The sequence below is a fragment of the Canis aureus genome, chromosome 5 (assembly GCF_053574225.1).
Source record: "Canis aureus isolate CA01 chromosome 5, VMU_Caureus_v.1.0, whole genome shotgun sequence".
Lineage (NCBI taxonomy): Eukaryota > Metazoa > Chordata > Mammalia > Carnivora > Canidae > Canis > Canis aureus.
This window is the reverse complement of record NC_135615.1, coordinates 23,868,792-23,882,409: the sequence shown is the minus strand read 5'-3', so window position 1 is coordinate 23,882,409 and position 13,618 is coordinate 23,868,792. Positions and strand designations below refer to the sequence as shown.

The following is a 13,618-nucleotide window of genomic DNA, read 5'->3' as shown; positions in this document are numbered from 1 at the left end:
GTCTTTTTTTTAATTATTATTATTATTTTTTTTATTTTTACATGAGAGAGGCAGAGGGAGATGCAGGCTCCTCACAGGGAGCCCACTGTGGGACTCAAACCCTGGACCTCGGATCACACCCTGAGCTGAAGGCAGATGCTCAACCGCTGAGCCAGCCCGGTGTCCCTCAAGTGCTGTGCCTATATAACGTGGTGAACTGCCATCCTCACGGAGAAAAGCAAGCCAGGACTCAGAATTGTTAGCTGCTGCCTATTTCATCTGAGGCAGGGTAGAGAATCGTCAGCATCCAGAGCAAGGCTTGCCTTCAACCTCACCTTCGGGTTCTCTATTATTTTTACATGATTCCTCCTTACCCAGACTCTCAAATCTGTTTGATTGACAGCAATGTCCTGATCCTTCCCTCAGTAGCTCTTAACCTCATCTCTCACAGATTGATCATCACAGGCAGGCCCCCAATCCTGAACTCGTTGATTGGATTGCCAAGGGTTTTCAGGAGAGGCACTTCTGTGTATCATAGTTAAAAATGAAGTATCTGGCCCTTGGCAGGTATAGGAAAGAGAATCTCCATCTTTCTGATTCCAAAAAGGTGCTGCTCCTGGACTGGGCCTGGGTGACTAGGTGAGTCCTTATTGCCCTCGTGTGGTGGAAAGTGGGTACTGCTAGGAAGGAGAAAATATAACTTGAGTTCAGGGCAAAGCAAATTATATGGGGGTCAAGACCCTTATCTACACAGGCCCTGAACCGTTCCTGGCCTTCCAGACCATTGGAAAAGACAGTGAGACGAAACTACCTACACCTGTAGTTTTAATGTTCCCCCAAAATACCCCCGTTTTACAAGTGTGTGAAAATCCCTGCCCTCTCTACCCTAAGGTGTTTTACAATGGATCTGTTTAAGTTTATAGTTATAAAAGATGAAGGAAATCTTTGAATGCTTCCAAGTATTATCGCCTTTTTTAAATCAGAGGATGCTGGGTTTAAAATTTTTCATTTAAGATCCCATGGGGAATTAGAACTATAATTTCTCCTTAGGTAACTTGATGAACGTTCCTAGTTTTTTTTTTTTTTTTTTTTTAAACAATACACAATTATTACATTTTTATTTTTTTTAAGAATTTTATTTTTTTTTATTCATGACATAGAGAGAGGCAGAGACAGGCAGAGGCAGAGGCAGAAGCAGGCTCCATATAGGGAGCCCGACATGGGACTTGATCCTGAAACTCCAGGATCAGGCCCTGGGCAGAAGGCAGACGCTCAACCCCTGAGCCACCCAGGCGTCCCTCCTAGTTTTTAAAAATAGCAATTTGGATTATTTGGAAATTCCCTAAGTAGGCATCTTTAATAACTGTGCTATTAAAATAAAAATGTTTTAGAACAATTGAAATAGAACACACTGAAACATAAGCATGATCGCAAGAATGATCATTTCTTTCTCCTTCAGCATTTGGTAATTATTCATTTCTTAGTAATGTTGGAGCAATGTGCTTGAGATTGAGTCCCACATCGGGCTTCCTGAGAGGAGCCTGCTTCTCCCTCTGCCTATGTCTCTGTTTCTCTCTCAGTGTCTCTCATGAATAAATAAATAAAATCTTGAAAAAAAGATTTCTTAATAATGACCATATTTGACCAGCTAAGAAAAAAAATAGCATGATCTAAGAACCTTGAATTTAATTGCTCAAGAGTTGTGCACCCTTAAGACAATTTTTAAAAAGATTTTATTTTTAAGTAGTCTCCACACACATAGCTCAAAGTCACAACCCCGAGACCAAGCATTGCATGCTCCATCAACTGAGCCAGCCAGGCACCCCAAATCAATTTCATGATATGAATGAGAAATTGCAATCAGTCCCAGATTCAAAAATGCCAATCCTTCTTGAGAAGAATAGATGATCATAGCCAGGTAATTTAGTACCAAGTTTTAAAGTTAATCAAATTCATTCATGTACCAAACAGAAACCAGCACATTGGCCATCTACCTGCAACTAGGCCCATACTTGGCTTTCTCAGCTACTGTAGGATAGATAGTTCAGCACTCTCAACAAAAGCCAGCCCTCCCCTTGTGCAGTAACCTCTATCTCCTGTCTTGATTCTTCCAGAATCTTGTTCAAAAGACTCTCATCTTCTCCACCTTGTTGGATCTCCCCCTGCCATCAGCGTATAAACATGCTGCTAGGGTACAGGGTGGCTCAGTGGGTTAAGCATCTGCCTTTGGCTCAGGTCATGATCCTGGGGTCCTAGGATTGAGCCCCACATCAGACTCCCTGATCAGCGGAGTTTCCCTTTCCCTTTCCCTCTGCCTGCTGCTCTACCTACTTGTGTGCGCACTCTTGCTCTCTGTGTCAAATAAATAAAATCTTTTAAAAAACAAAAACCAGGGACGCCTGAGTGACTCAGCAGTTGAGTGTCTGCCTTCGGCTCAGGTTGGGATCCTAGGTCCAGGAATCGAGTCCCACATCGGGCTCCTGCGATGAGCCTCTCCCTCTGCCTCTGTCTCTGCCTCTCTCTCTCTGTGTCTCTCATGAATGAATAAAGTACTTTAAAAAATCTTCAAATCTTGGGGCACTTGACTGGCTCAGTCAGAGGAGCATGCCACTCCTGATCTCAGGCTCATGAGCTCGAGCCCCACATGGGGCGGGGAGATTACTTAAATAATAAAACTTAGAAAACTCTTCAAATTTTATTAGCTAGGGTATGGACGTACAATATCTAGGTTTTCAACATTCCGAGGATTAGCATTCAACAAAACTTAAGGTGAATGGACTGGACACAGGAGTATCTTCAAAAATTGTCTGTATTTCAGTGACTGAGTATACCAAGGAAAACTATATTCGGGTTAACATGAATGGGGATATTTCTGATCTATGATTGGAAACTATGATAGGAAATTATGTCCAGGATCTATTAACTGAGAATAAACATGTTGCACAACCATATATATGACTATATATAAGTACACGCCAATTTTTTTTAAAGATCTATTTATTTTAGATTGAGAAAGACTGAGAGCACAAGCAGGGGGAGGAGGAGGAGAGAAGCAGACTTCCCACTGAGCGTAGAGCCTGACTCTAAAACCATGAGCTGAACCAAAATCAAGAGTCAGATGCCCAACCAGGGCACCAGGGTGGTGTCCCTATGCCAGTTTTTTTTTTTTTTTTAAGTTCCACCTCTCATTTGGTATTTCTCTTAGTTTTGCTCACTTCAATTATTTTATACTGTTAGTTCTTTCATCCTATAAAAAGTGCCACGAAAATGCTATGGCTAGATTCAAGGCACTCTGATCACCTGAAATCATCTGATCACCTGTGGAGGTCCTGCACCTGCTGTTTCAGTGTCACAATGTCCGCAATTCATTTATGAGAGTGGCTCTACCAAAACAACAAAGGAATGGCTGTGTGCATACATTATAGACAGAGAGAAGGCAGGCGTTGTGGAATATCAACAACTTAACATTTCTAGAAGTATCCATTGTACTACTTTGCTAATTTTTAAAATCTTTCGAAGTAAAAAGTTGGGCATCAGAAATAAATGTCACCCGCATTTTAAGCACCCCACAAACGTAATGGAAGTGGAGTTACTAGATCGATTTGACTGGCTAAGGTGGATGATGGCTATTTAATTTTATGACTTTTAATTTTTTTAAGATTTATTCATCTGTTTGATAGAGACAGAGCTCTCATGTACCCACACACAGGAGCAGGGAGGGGCAAAGGGAGAGAATCTTCAAAGAGACTCCCCACCTAGTATATAGAGCCCAATGTGGGGCTCAACCCCATGACCCTGAGATCATGACCCAAATGGAAACCAAGAGCCGGATGCCCACCTGGCGGAGTGACCCAGGCACCCCTTTATAACTTTAAAAATGTCCATGTTGGGCAGCCCCAGTGGCCCAGTGGTTTAGTGCCGCCCTCAGGGGTGTGATTCTGGAGACCCGGGATTGAGTTCCACGTCAGGCTCCCTACATGGAGCCTGCTTCTCCCTCTGCCTGTGTCTCTGCCTCTCTGTCTCTCTCATGAATAAATAAATAAAATCTTTAAAAAGATAAAAATGTCCACGTTAACGGTCTTATTCTAATATTTGAGAAATCTTTATAGATGTATATCTGATTCCTTTGTTTCTTAACGTGCTAGAAATAGAATCTAGCGTTTTATTTAAAACTTAAACACGGTTCATGGATGGACCTAGAAGGTATTCTAAGTCAGAGAAAGACATACCATATGATATCACTTGTATGTAGAATCTCCAACACAAAGAAAAAGCAGAAACAGACTCATAAATACAGAGAACTGACAGTTGCCGGAGGGGAGAGGGTGAGGCGAGGGGCAAAGTGGGTGAAAGGGAGTGGGAGGTAAGGCTTCTAGGGATGGACAAGGTAAGATACAGGGAGCACAGGTACAGGGTTTGACTGCTATAATTTTCTTAATTATCCAAAATGGACCAAAGTGGGGCCATGTTCTAGAAACCAACTGTATACAATTCTAAGAACTAGGCAAAATACAAGACTTGATAATTAACTTACCGTTTCATAGATCTCCATGAACTTGTAGGTGCATATGCTTATGTTCTTGAAATACAGAATAAAAAATACATTGGCTGTTCTGCAACCACATCACTAGTAGAGTGAATTTTCTATTTCCTTCCACCAAGTGTTGGCAGGCTTCATTATATGCACTCCTCCCAACCATGAAACTCCCTCCACAGGCAACAGGACTTGGAAGGGCAATCAGATACCATCTGAAACCAATCTGAAAACATCCCGTGTGTATGGAGTCAGAGATCAAATATTTAAGAACTTAAAAATAGGAAATACAGGGCAGCCCGGATGGCTCAGCGGTTTAGCGCCACCTTCGGCCCAGGGTGTGATACTGGAGTCCCGGGATTGAGTCCCATGTCGGGCTCCCTGCATGGAGTCAGCTTCTCCCCCTGCCGGTGTCTCTGCCTGTCTCTCATGAATAAATAAAATCTTAAAAAAAAAAAAAAAAAAGGAAATACAGGAGACCCTAGAGAATAGTCCAAGACCTATTCACCTATTCACCCAATGTTCACTCACCTATCCAAAGCAACTGGCAGGTGTGGATTCCAGCACCTCTTGAACCTGTCTAGATATCCAGGAGTACCCTGTCCCACTGATGGCTTCACTTGATGAAGGCCAAGTAAAACCATAGGTCACTGGGTTGAGCCATGTTTAGGTTTAAGACATGGAGACTCAACCAAAGGCAAAAATGGTATTTCCATGCTCCACGTTCAAGAATTGGCTTTTGAAACTGTTGGTTTACCTTGTGGACACTGGCATGTTCAACAGTTGCATTGTTCATATGAAGACTTCTAATAAGGAAGGTACGAATTATTGTTGAAAAGTATATTATCTATGCAACCAATACCTTATCTAGAGCAAAAGGCTGCTCTGAGTGTAGGGAATGAGAAGCTCAAGGAGGTAGGTTTGGGGAAATCTAGACCTCGCTCTACGTACGCACATACATGTACACACAACACAGGTACGTATCTGAAGCATCATTATCTATGCTTGCTTTATTACTTCTGAAAATAAAGAAATGCATCGCAGTGGTAGTAGAGTATAGCTATTCTGGTCTCTCTTTACAGAATAAAACTGTAAAACTTAGAATTCGGTTATAACTCTTTGAAAGGCAACGCTAAATTCAGACCAAAACTGCTGGCTCAAACATCTCAGATCAGAACAACTTAAAACACTCGCATTTATTCATCATAAGGCATGCAGAACTTGGAGACTACAACGTACTAAGTTATTTCAAAAATATTTAGCCAAAAAGTACATATTGCTTACACAATATTTCAGTTTCTCTTCCTAGACAGAATTACAGTAAAAGCTTCAACACAGCCTGTGCAAATATAACAAGCTAAGCCTTGATATTCCTTGATAGGTGATTCCTGTTGCCCAAAGGAATAACCTACCTCACCAGGGCCCTGCCCTTTCAGGGTACAATAAAAATCCCGTGCATTTTAACAAGCTGTATTTTTGGATGCACTACATCATAGGATTTAAGGAAAACAACTCACTATACCAAGGTCAATGTGAAGTTTTAAAATGCTATCAGGAAGCCAAATAATTGTCTATTTATTAAGTATTCACCAAATTGGAAGATCTCCTACACAGATTTTGCTAAGAGGTCAAATATTCAATCACTTGATTCTTCAAGGAACTCTCCAAATTCTTGGGTGTGGGTGCGTGTTTGCTGGGCCCAGAGTGGTGCTGCCAGAGCAACTGCACTTTCCTTCCCTCCTTTGCCTCTTCCTGGCCCTCTGGGACACTCCTCAGATCTGTGGTCCCAACTTCAGTGCACGGAGCCACCTGGGATGCTGGTGGAAGACAGACTCCCTGGGCCACCCAGAACTCGGATCCTGCGGGTCTGTGGCGAGACCCGAGACCGTGCCCGTGACAAGCACCCCCAGATGATCTGGAATGCTCTCTGGGAAACCCTGCTTTAAAGACCAGTTCTTCCTCCTCGGGATCACATGAATCACACAGACCTGCATGTACCCAACATTTTACAAAATCCATCTTCACGAAGATGATTTCCTCAGGGACATCATCTGCTTAGCTCCCTGCCTCTCAGGAGACCTGCCACCGAAGAAGCCAGCAGCATTCAAGACATGATGGACATTCAAAAGAATTCAGATTTAGTCATCACCAGTATACCAAAAAAAAAGAAAAAAAAAAAAAAAAGCCCAACAGTATGTTCACCTTACTCAGAGGTTTCCAACACATTTTATTTTGTAGAGCACTGGTTTGTCGCTTTTGAGGACCAACATGTGTATAAATCCCTATAAAATGTCCAATTACTGTCAGTTCCGTAGCAGCCTGTCAGGTCCCGCACAGCGTACTTATGGCTTGAGTTCCAATCCCACTTGCAGAAAGGCTGCCCTCTGGCTCCTCGTGGAGGGTGCATCCAAGCCGAGCCTCTTCTGGGGCTTCATCTCCAAGGGGCGCTTCCTTTGGGGAGGACAGGCAGGCTCTGATGTCCAGGCTTTGGTGCCTGGAGGCAGGAGGCGTTGGGAGGCTCCTGGGCCAGGTGCTGTTTCTCTCAGGCGGACACTCGAGGAGTCAGCGCTTGTGCTTAATGACCACAGTCCCTCTCGCTTTTGTGGGTTACAACAGAAGGAAGCCTCTGTTCTTAAGTAACACGGATAAACACCTTTTTAGATCACCTATTTGTTCTAGAACTACAAAATTTAATTCAAGAAAATATAGGTCCCATGAAAGACTTAAAAGTTTTATAAAACTAAAATCTAGTTTTCCCCAATAAATTGTACTTTTAGCCAAAACCCTCCCAACACTTCTAAAATAATACTAAAGGGGGCATCTGATTATACAAGAGCAATAAAAAAAATTAAATATTTATTTGAATAACAAGTTTAAGTTCGAGCTGTGATGTTGGCAATGCGGATTTTTAACACAGATCACAAAAAGCGTGCACAAAGTACTGGCGCCAAGGACAAAATAATGCTAAAAATTCGGCTAAATAACTGCTGATTTTAAGAAAACAAAAGGCCTGAAATCACTATACAAAATATAAAATGTATTAAACACTACCATCCACAGAACAGTCTTTATTATTGATTATATTTAAAAATTATTTGTGTAGTTAATTATATATTGAATTGTAAATGAGTATCATACATGAACCCCCTTCCGGAAGGCCAATTCCTTGTCTTACTATAGAACATCTAATTACATGGCAAAAAGTATCCTTTCTTGCTGTCGATAAAGGAAACAGTTAAATGGTATTATTGTAAATATTAGGAAGGCTACCAAAAAAGAAATTAAATTTCTTTTTTGTCTTCCAAGTGCTTTCCATGCAGAGTTAAGCACTTGCCTTGTTTAACTGAATGCTCTCCTGGGAAAGTGTCCTGGGTCAGAAGAGATGCTCTCGAATTGAGAAGACTGGGCTTTACAAAGCAAAGGCTGGAAGGAACCATATGACCCTCTCACTATGGGGATATCACTGTGTCACTTACCACTTCCATCTTTCCAGAATATCATCCAAGACACTTAAAAAAAGACCAGACTGATAATGATAAATACGCACGAAATGAACAGACACCAACTGCTCTCTGACACCACGACCGGTAATGTCTGTGCCACGGGGGAGCACCTTTAGAAAGAGCCTACGCGGCAAGAGATAAGTGTCTAAAGATTCAAAATGAATCAACAGTATTGGATAACAATATAATTCTCAACTCAGAAGCTGCCTCAAGATTAGGTGCATCTTCAGTTAATGTAACAGGAAAAAAAGGCAATGGATTTTATTTTATTAATTGCATCCACTCACAAATCGACCTAAGGTCACCAGATGTGTAGACACAATGAGATTTTTGTTGTCGTGTATCGTCTTTAATTGAAATGATGAAAAAAGAAATAGCTCTATTTAAAAACAAAACCAGATAGCTACTTGGGTCTAGATTAAGAGGTGGCACCCGGGGTGGGGTTCACGTTCTGAGTGGCCACCTGCGGTGCAACTTCGATGATCCGGGGCTTGTCTATGATTCTGGCGGTGCGGTTGCCTTTCTCCACGATCCCAATAATCCATGCCTGATGGCCCTCCCCATATTTGGGAGACTTGATCTCTGCACAGAACCGGGCGGCTTGCTCTCGTGGTAAACAGATGAGGAGGCCTCCTGACAAAGGGAAAAACAGAGAGAAAGGATCACGGTCGGCAGTGATGCCATGCCAGCAGTTCCCTTTGCCACCAGTTTTCCAGGGCACGTCCACCCAGGCGGTCGATTGGCCCACTGGCCCACAACCCATTTCTGTCTCTACACAGGGACTGCCCTTTCCTATCCACTAACATCCCACAGATGATATGTCTGGCAATTATTGACTTTGGTTGAACTACTACATTAAAGAACACATACAACCAACTTTCAAGTGTGGGAATTACCAGGCTGCGAAACACTGAAAACTGTGCAGGAGTGAGGTATCCTAATAATATATGTGCTAGCTGGGCAGCCCCAGTGGCGCAGTGGTGTAGCGCCGCCTGCAGTCCGGGGTGTGATCCTGGAGACCCGGGATCAGCCTTCCTGCATGGAACCTGCTTCTCCCTCTGCCTGTGTCTCTGCCTCTCTCTCGCTCTCTCTGAATGAATAAATAAATCTTTTTATATATATATATATGTTCTGAGTGGCGTAGTTTCCCATATTCTCCCTCCGTCCTGTCCTATCGCCAAACAAATGCTGAGTTGGAGGTCACTGGATCAAACACAGACTGGCGGGAGTCAGGTGACCCACAGCACCCAGGGGGGCTAAGGACATTGGTGTTAAGAAGGCCAAGGTTTAAAAAAAAAAAAAAAAAAAAAAAAAGGCCAAGGTTTCTGGCAGCACTGACCTCACGCACAGTGTAATATACATATGCTAGCTACTATCTTCTTGTTACACTGAAAGAAAAACAATTTTTTTAAAGATTTCACTATTTGCAGGGGGGAGAGCCACAGGGAGAGGCAGCACCCCCTCTTGTGCAAGGAGCTCACAATGCGGGGCTTGATCCCAGGACCCTGGGATCATAACCTGAGCCTAAGGTAGATGCTTAACCGAATGAGCCACTCAGGCGCAGCTTCATTGAAAGAAATATTTAAACCGTAAGAGAATTTTTCCTGACTTGATTTTCTACATAGAATCCTCTTACACAAAAGACTTTTGTATTCTTATTTTTTAACTTAAAAATTAAGATCATGAAGGAGTGTATGCCTCAATATCTAGGTCCGGTCAGTGGCTCTGTAATCTTCAAAACAGAAAAAGCTGAAACATGTTGGAAAGGCCCTCATCAAAAAAAAAAAAGGAAAAGCCTTCATCACATCAGTAGCAAAGACAGAAAAGTGTATGGATTTCTAAGTAGAAATAACGCATCAGGAAAAAATATGTATTCATACTTTTTTTTTTGTATTCATACTTTTACCAAAAAGTAAAAACTTCTCAACTTTGAATAAAGGGATTTGTTATTAATACCTGTTAGTTCATTCAACCTGGATTCTAGGCCCACCACCTGGCAGGCACTGTTCTAGCCCTACACTGAACCAACACAGGAGTTGTCTGTCCTCTTGGAACCCTCTTTCTAAAAAATGGATTTGGTTTGTTGTTGTTACAGAGACAGGACACTGAAGAGTCCTCTACAGAGGCCCTGGGAGGCCTATTAGAGAACAGCGGGCCCTTCTAGAGAGCTGGAGCGTGGGCAGGGCTCTGTGCTCCTCGCCTCTGGCTGCCTCCCAGAACCCCCTGGGGCACCGCTACAATTGCTGCTGACCAGACCCATCCCAGACTGGCTCAATCAGGATTCCTGACACAGGTCAGGTCTTGGCACAGATATTTAAATCTCCAGATGATTTCACTCTGTGATCGGGGTTGGGAAATAAAGATGTTAGAAAAGAGAAATACAAAAGATTGAAAAAAGAGGAAGGCTATCCAGAGTGGAAGCCAAGAGTCCAGGTAAGGGGAACTCTGGAGACATGATATTCTATCTCATTCTTACAATGGCAATTTTGGACATTTTCTGCAAGGAAAATATATAGCATGATCAATGTACCCTAGAGGGATCACAGTTAATTCAAATGCTAAGTGTCCCGTGAGTAAGGACTCATTTTTCCCATATTCTCCCTCCATCCTGTCCTATCGCCAAACAAATGCTGAGTTGGAGGTCGCTGGATCACACACAGACTGGCGGGAGTCAGGTGACCCACAGCACCCAGGGGAGCTAAGGACATTGGTGTTAAGAAGGCCAAGGTTTCTGGCAGCACTGACCTCACGCACAGTGGGGTCGTGCTCGTGTACTTGGCTTCTTCCTTGTCAGGTTAGCCTGGCTACTTTACTCCTCAGACCTGGGCCCAGGGTCCTCGTACCTGATGTCTCTGGGCAGGTCCCATGCATGAGGCCAAACATGTTTCCACAGGCCTTGCTCACAGCAGCCATCTTGGCCAGGACAGGGAGGTTGTGAATCACGAAGGACACCTCGTTCCTCTGCTGCTTGGCTAGGTTCTGTGCGTGCCCCAAAATCCCAAAGCCCGTGATGTCGGTGGCAGCGTGGGCATTGAACGTGTGCATGAGTCCTGCAGCTAGGAGAACACAGAGGAGCCATTTATTACCTAGTGACATAAGTGAAGATGGAGGAAAGAAACACCTTTCCTCAACTCAAAATTTTAAAATACACATTGTTCTCAGAATTCCCAATCTATCAAGGAGATGGCACACTGGAATAATGAAAATGTAATTTCTAAAAACAAAAACAAAAACCAAAAAACCCAAACCAGAATAACATTCTGAAAGTTGATTTTTTTTTAAAGATTTTATTTATTTATTCATGAGAGACAGAGGTAGAGGCAGAGACACAGACAGAGGGAGAAGCAGGCTCCCCATAGGGAGCCAGATGCAGAACTTGATCCCAAGACCCCAGGATCACACCTTGAGTCAAAGGGAAACGCTCAACTGCTGAGCCACCCAGGCGTCCCTGAAAGTTGATTTCTTACTCTACTGGAACCATTTAGAACGATCAGTAGCTTCAATCAATAGTACTTTTCCAGTAAAGTAGAAAAAAGTCTGTCCAGACGAATCACTATCTCAACACAAAGTAAAACGGTCTAAGTCATCCTAAAATCAAAGAACAAGGCTTTTTAATATGGACCTAAATTCAAGGCACTCTCAGTACAACTGAACTGACTTGTTCTGCACAGGTTAAATTTTAACAACTACAAAAAAGTTCTCAGTGTAGTTTTAGGTTTGAAGAGAATTGAATGGGAAGAACTCCAGGTCCCTAATAACTCCCCCGCCCCTTCTCCTGCTATTAATATCCAGCATTAGGTGGTACATTTGTTACAAGTGATGAGCCATTACGGATACATTATAGGTAAGTGAAGTTCTTACTTTACATACACACTAGTCTTGTTGTACAGTCTGTAGGCAGTTGAGGAGTGACAGGTATCCATCCCTAGAGTATCCTACACTCTGTTCGCTGCACTAAAAGTCCTGTGCTCCCCCTTTCATTCCACCCCTCTCCCCAACTCCTGGCAACCACTGATATTTTTACTGTCTCCACAGTACTGCCTCTTCTGGATTATCAGAATTGGAATCGTAGAGCATTTGATCTTGTCAGATTGGCTTCTTTCCCTCAAATATGCTTTTAAGTGTCCTCTGGGTCATTTATAACTCGTTTCTTTGTAGAACTGACTAATATTCCTTTGCCTGGGTGGACCTGTTTACTTATCCATTCACCTACTGAGAGACTTCTTGGTTGCTTCCAAGTCTTGGCAGATACGGGTAAAGCTGTGAAGAGATCCGGGTACAAGTTTTTGGGTGGACAGAAGTCGTCACATTCAGTTTAGTAAATACCAAGGAGTATGACCGCTGGATCGTATTAGTATGTGTTTTATAAGGACTTTGTCCCAGTCTATGGCCTATCTCTTCATTCTTAGCATCTTTCACAGAGCATTTTTTTAAAATAAAGTCCAACTTGTCTAGTTTTCCTTTAATAGATCATTGCTTTCCATATTGTATCTAAACAGTCATCACCAAACCCAAGGTCACCTAGTTCTCTCCAACGTTACCTTCTAGGAATTGAACATTTATCGCGATCCATTCTGAATTTTTGCCTGTGAATGTCCAGTTGTTCCAGCAACACTTACTGAGAGGACGAGCCGTTCTCCACTGCATTGTTCTTGCTCTTTTGTCAAAGATCAAAGTGTAAGTATGTGGGTACACTTTTGGACTGTGTTGTGGTCCCACCGATACACGTATTATTCCTGTGGCAAGGACTGTAGCTTACACTGTTCTGAAGCTGGTAGTCAGTCCTCCAACGGCTCTCCTTCAACACAGCTGGCTGTTCTGGGTCTTTTGCCTCTATGTTTAAACTCAAAACCTGCTTGTCAATATCCACAAAATCATGGGCTAGGATCCTGAATGGGACTGCCCTGAATCCATACATCAAGTTGGGAAGTACCGACATCTTGACAATATTGAGTCTTTCGACCTCTGTACCTGGAACTCTTCTCCATTTATTTACATTTTATTTGACTTCTGTCATCGTGTTACAGTTTTCCTCATGTGGAGCATGGACATGCTTTGTTAGATTCATCCTGAAGTATTTCATTGTGGGGAGGAGTGAAAGTCTAATTTTTAAAAAAGTAAACACCTTGGGCAGCCCGGGTGGCCCAGCGGTTTAGCCCTGCTTTCAGCCCAGGGCGTGATCCTGGGGATCCAGGATTGAGTCCCACATCAGGCTCCCTGTGCGGAGCCTGCTTCTCCCTCTGCCCCTCTCTCTCTCTCTCTCTCATGAATAAATAAAATCTTAAAAAAAAAAAAAATTTAAACACCTCTTTCTCATGAAATGAAATACACCCTATGTTTACCAGTGTATTCCAGAGGGGATGTGTTTTGGGGGCACATTTTCTCTTTTTAGACCAATATCTCTTTTACACTTGCGTGCATTCTCAACAACTAAGGCAGAGAGAAGAACAGACATTTCTCATCCATTACGGTGGTTAAGCAACTAGACATCACTCTATTTTTTTTTTTAATTTTTATTTATTTATGATAGTCACACACACAGAGAGGGAGAAAGAGGCGGAGACATAGGCAGAGGGAGAAGCAGGCTCCATGCACCGGGAGC

At 42.8% G+C, this 13,618-nt stretch overlaps 1 protein-coding gene across 4 annotated transcripts in view; it reads right to left on the bottom strand.

Annotated features, from left to right (window-relative positions):
* Window positions 1–5,494: 5,494 nt before the first annotated feature.
* Window positions 5,495–13,618, bottom strand: part of SEPHS1 (selenophosphate synthetase 1) — a 32,908-nt gene continuing 24,784 nt past the window's right edge. For 3 of the 4 annotated variants that reach the window (XM_077897182.1, XM_077897183.1, XM_077897184.1), the window contains exons 8-9: window positions 10,860–11,072; window positions 5,495–8,649 (exon numbers count right to left, since the gene is read on the bottom strand). In XM_077897182.1, coding sequence (XP_077753308.1) covers window positions 8,435–8,649; window positions 10,860–11,072 — 428 coding nt within the window. In that variant the 3' untranslated portion in view covers window positions 5,495–8,434. Of the gene's footprint in view, window positions 8,650–10,761; window positions 11,073–13,618 lie in introns of all 4 variants that reach the window. The other variant, XM_077897185.1, reaches the window with a different exon arrangement.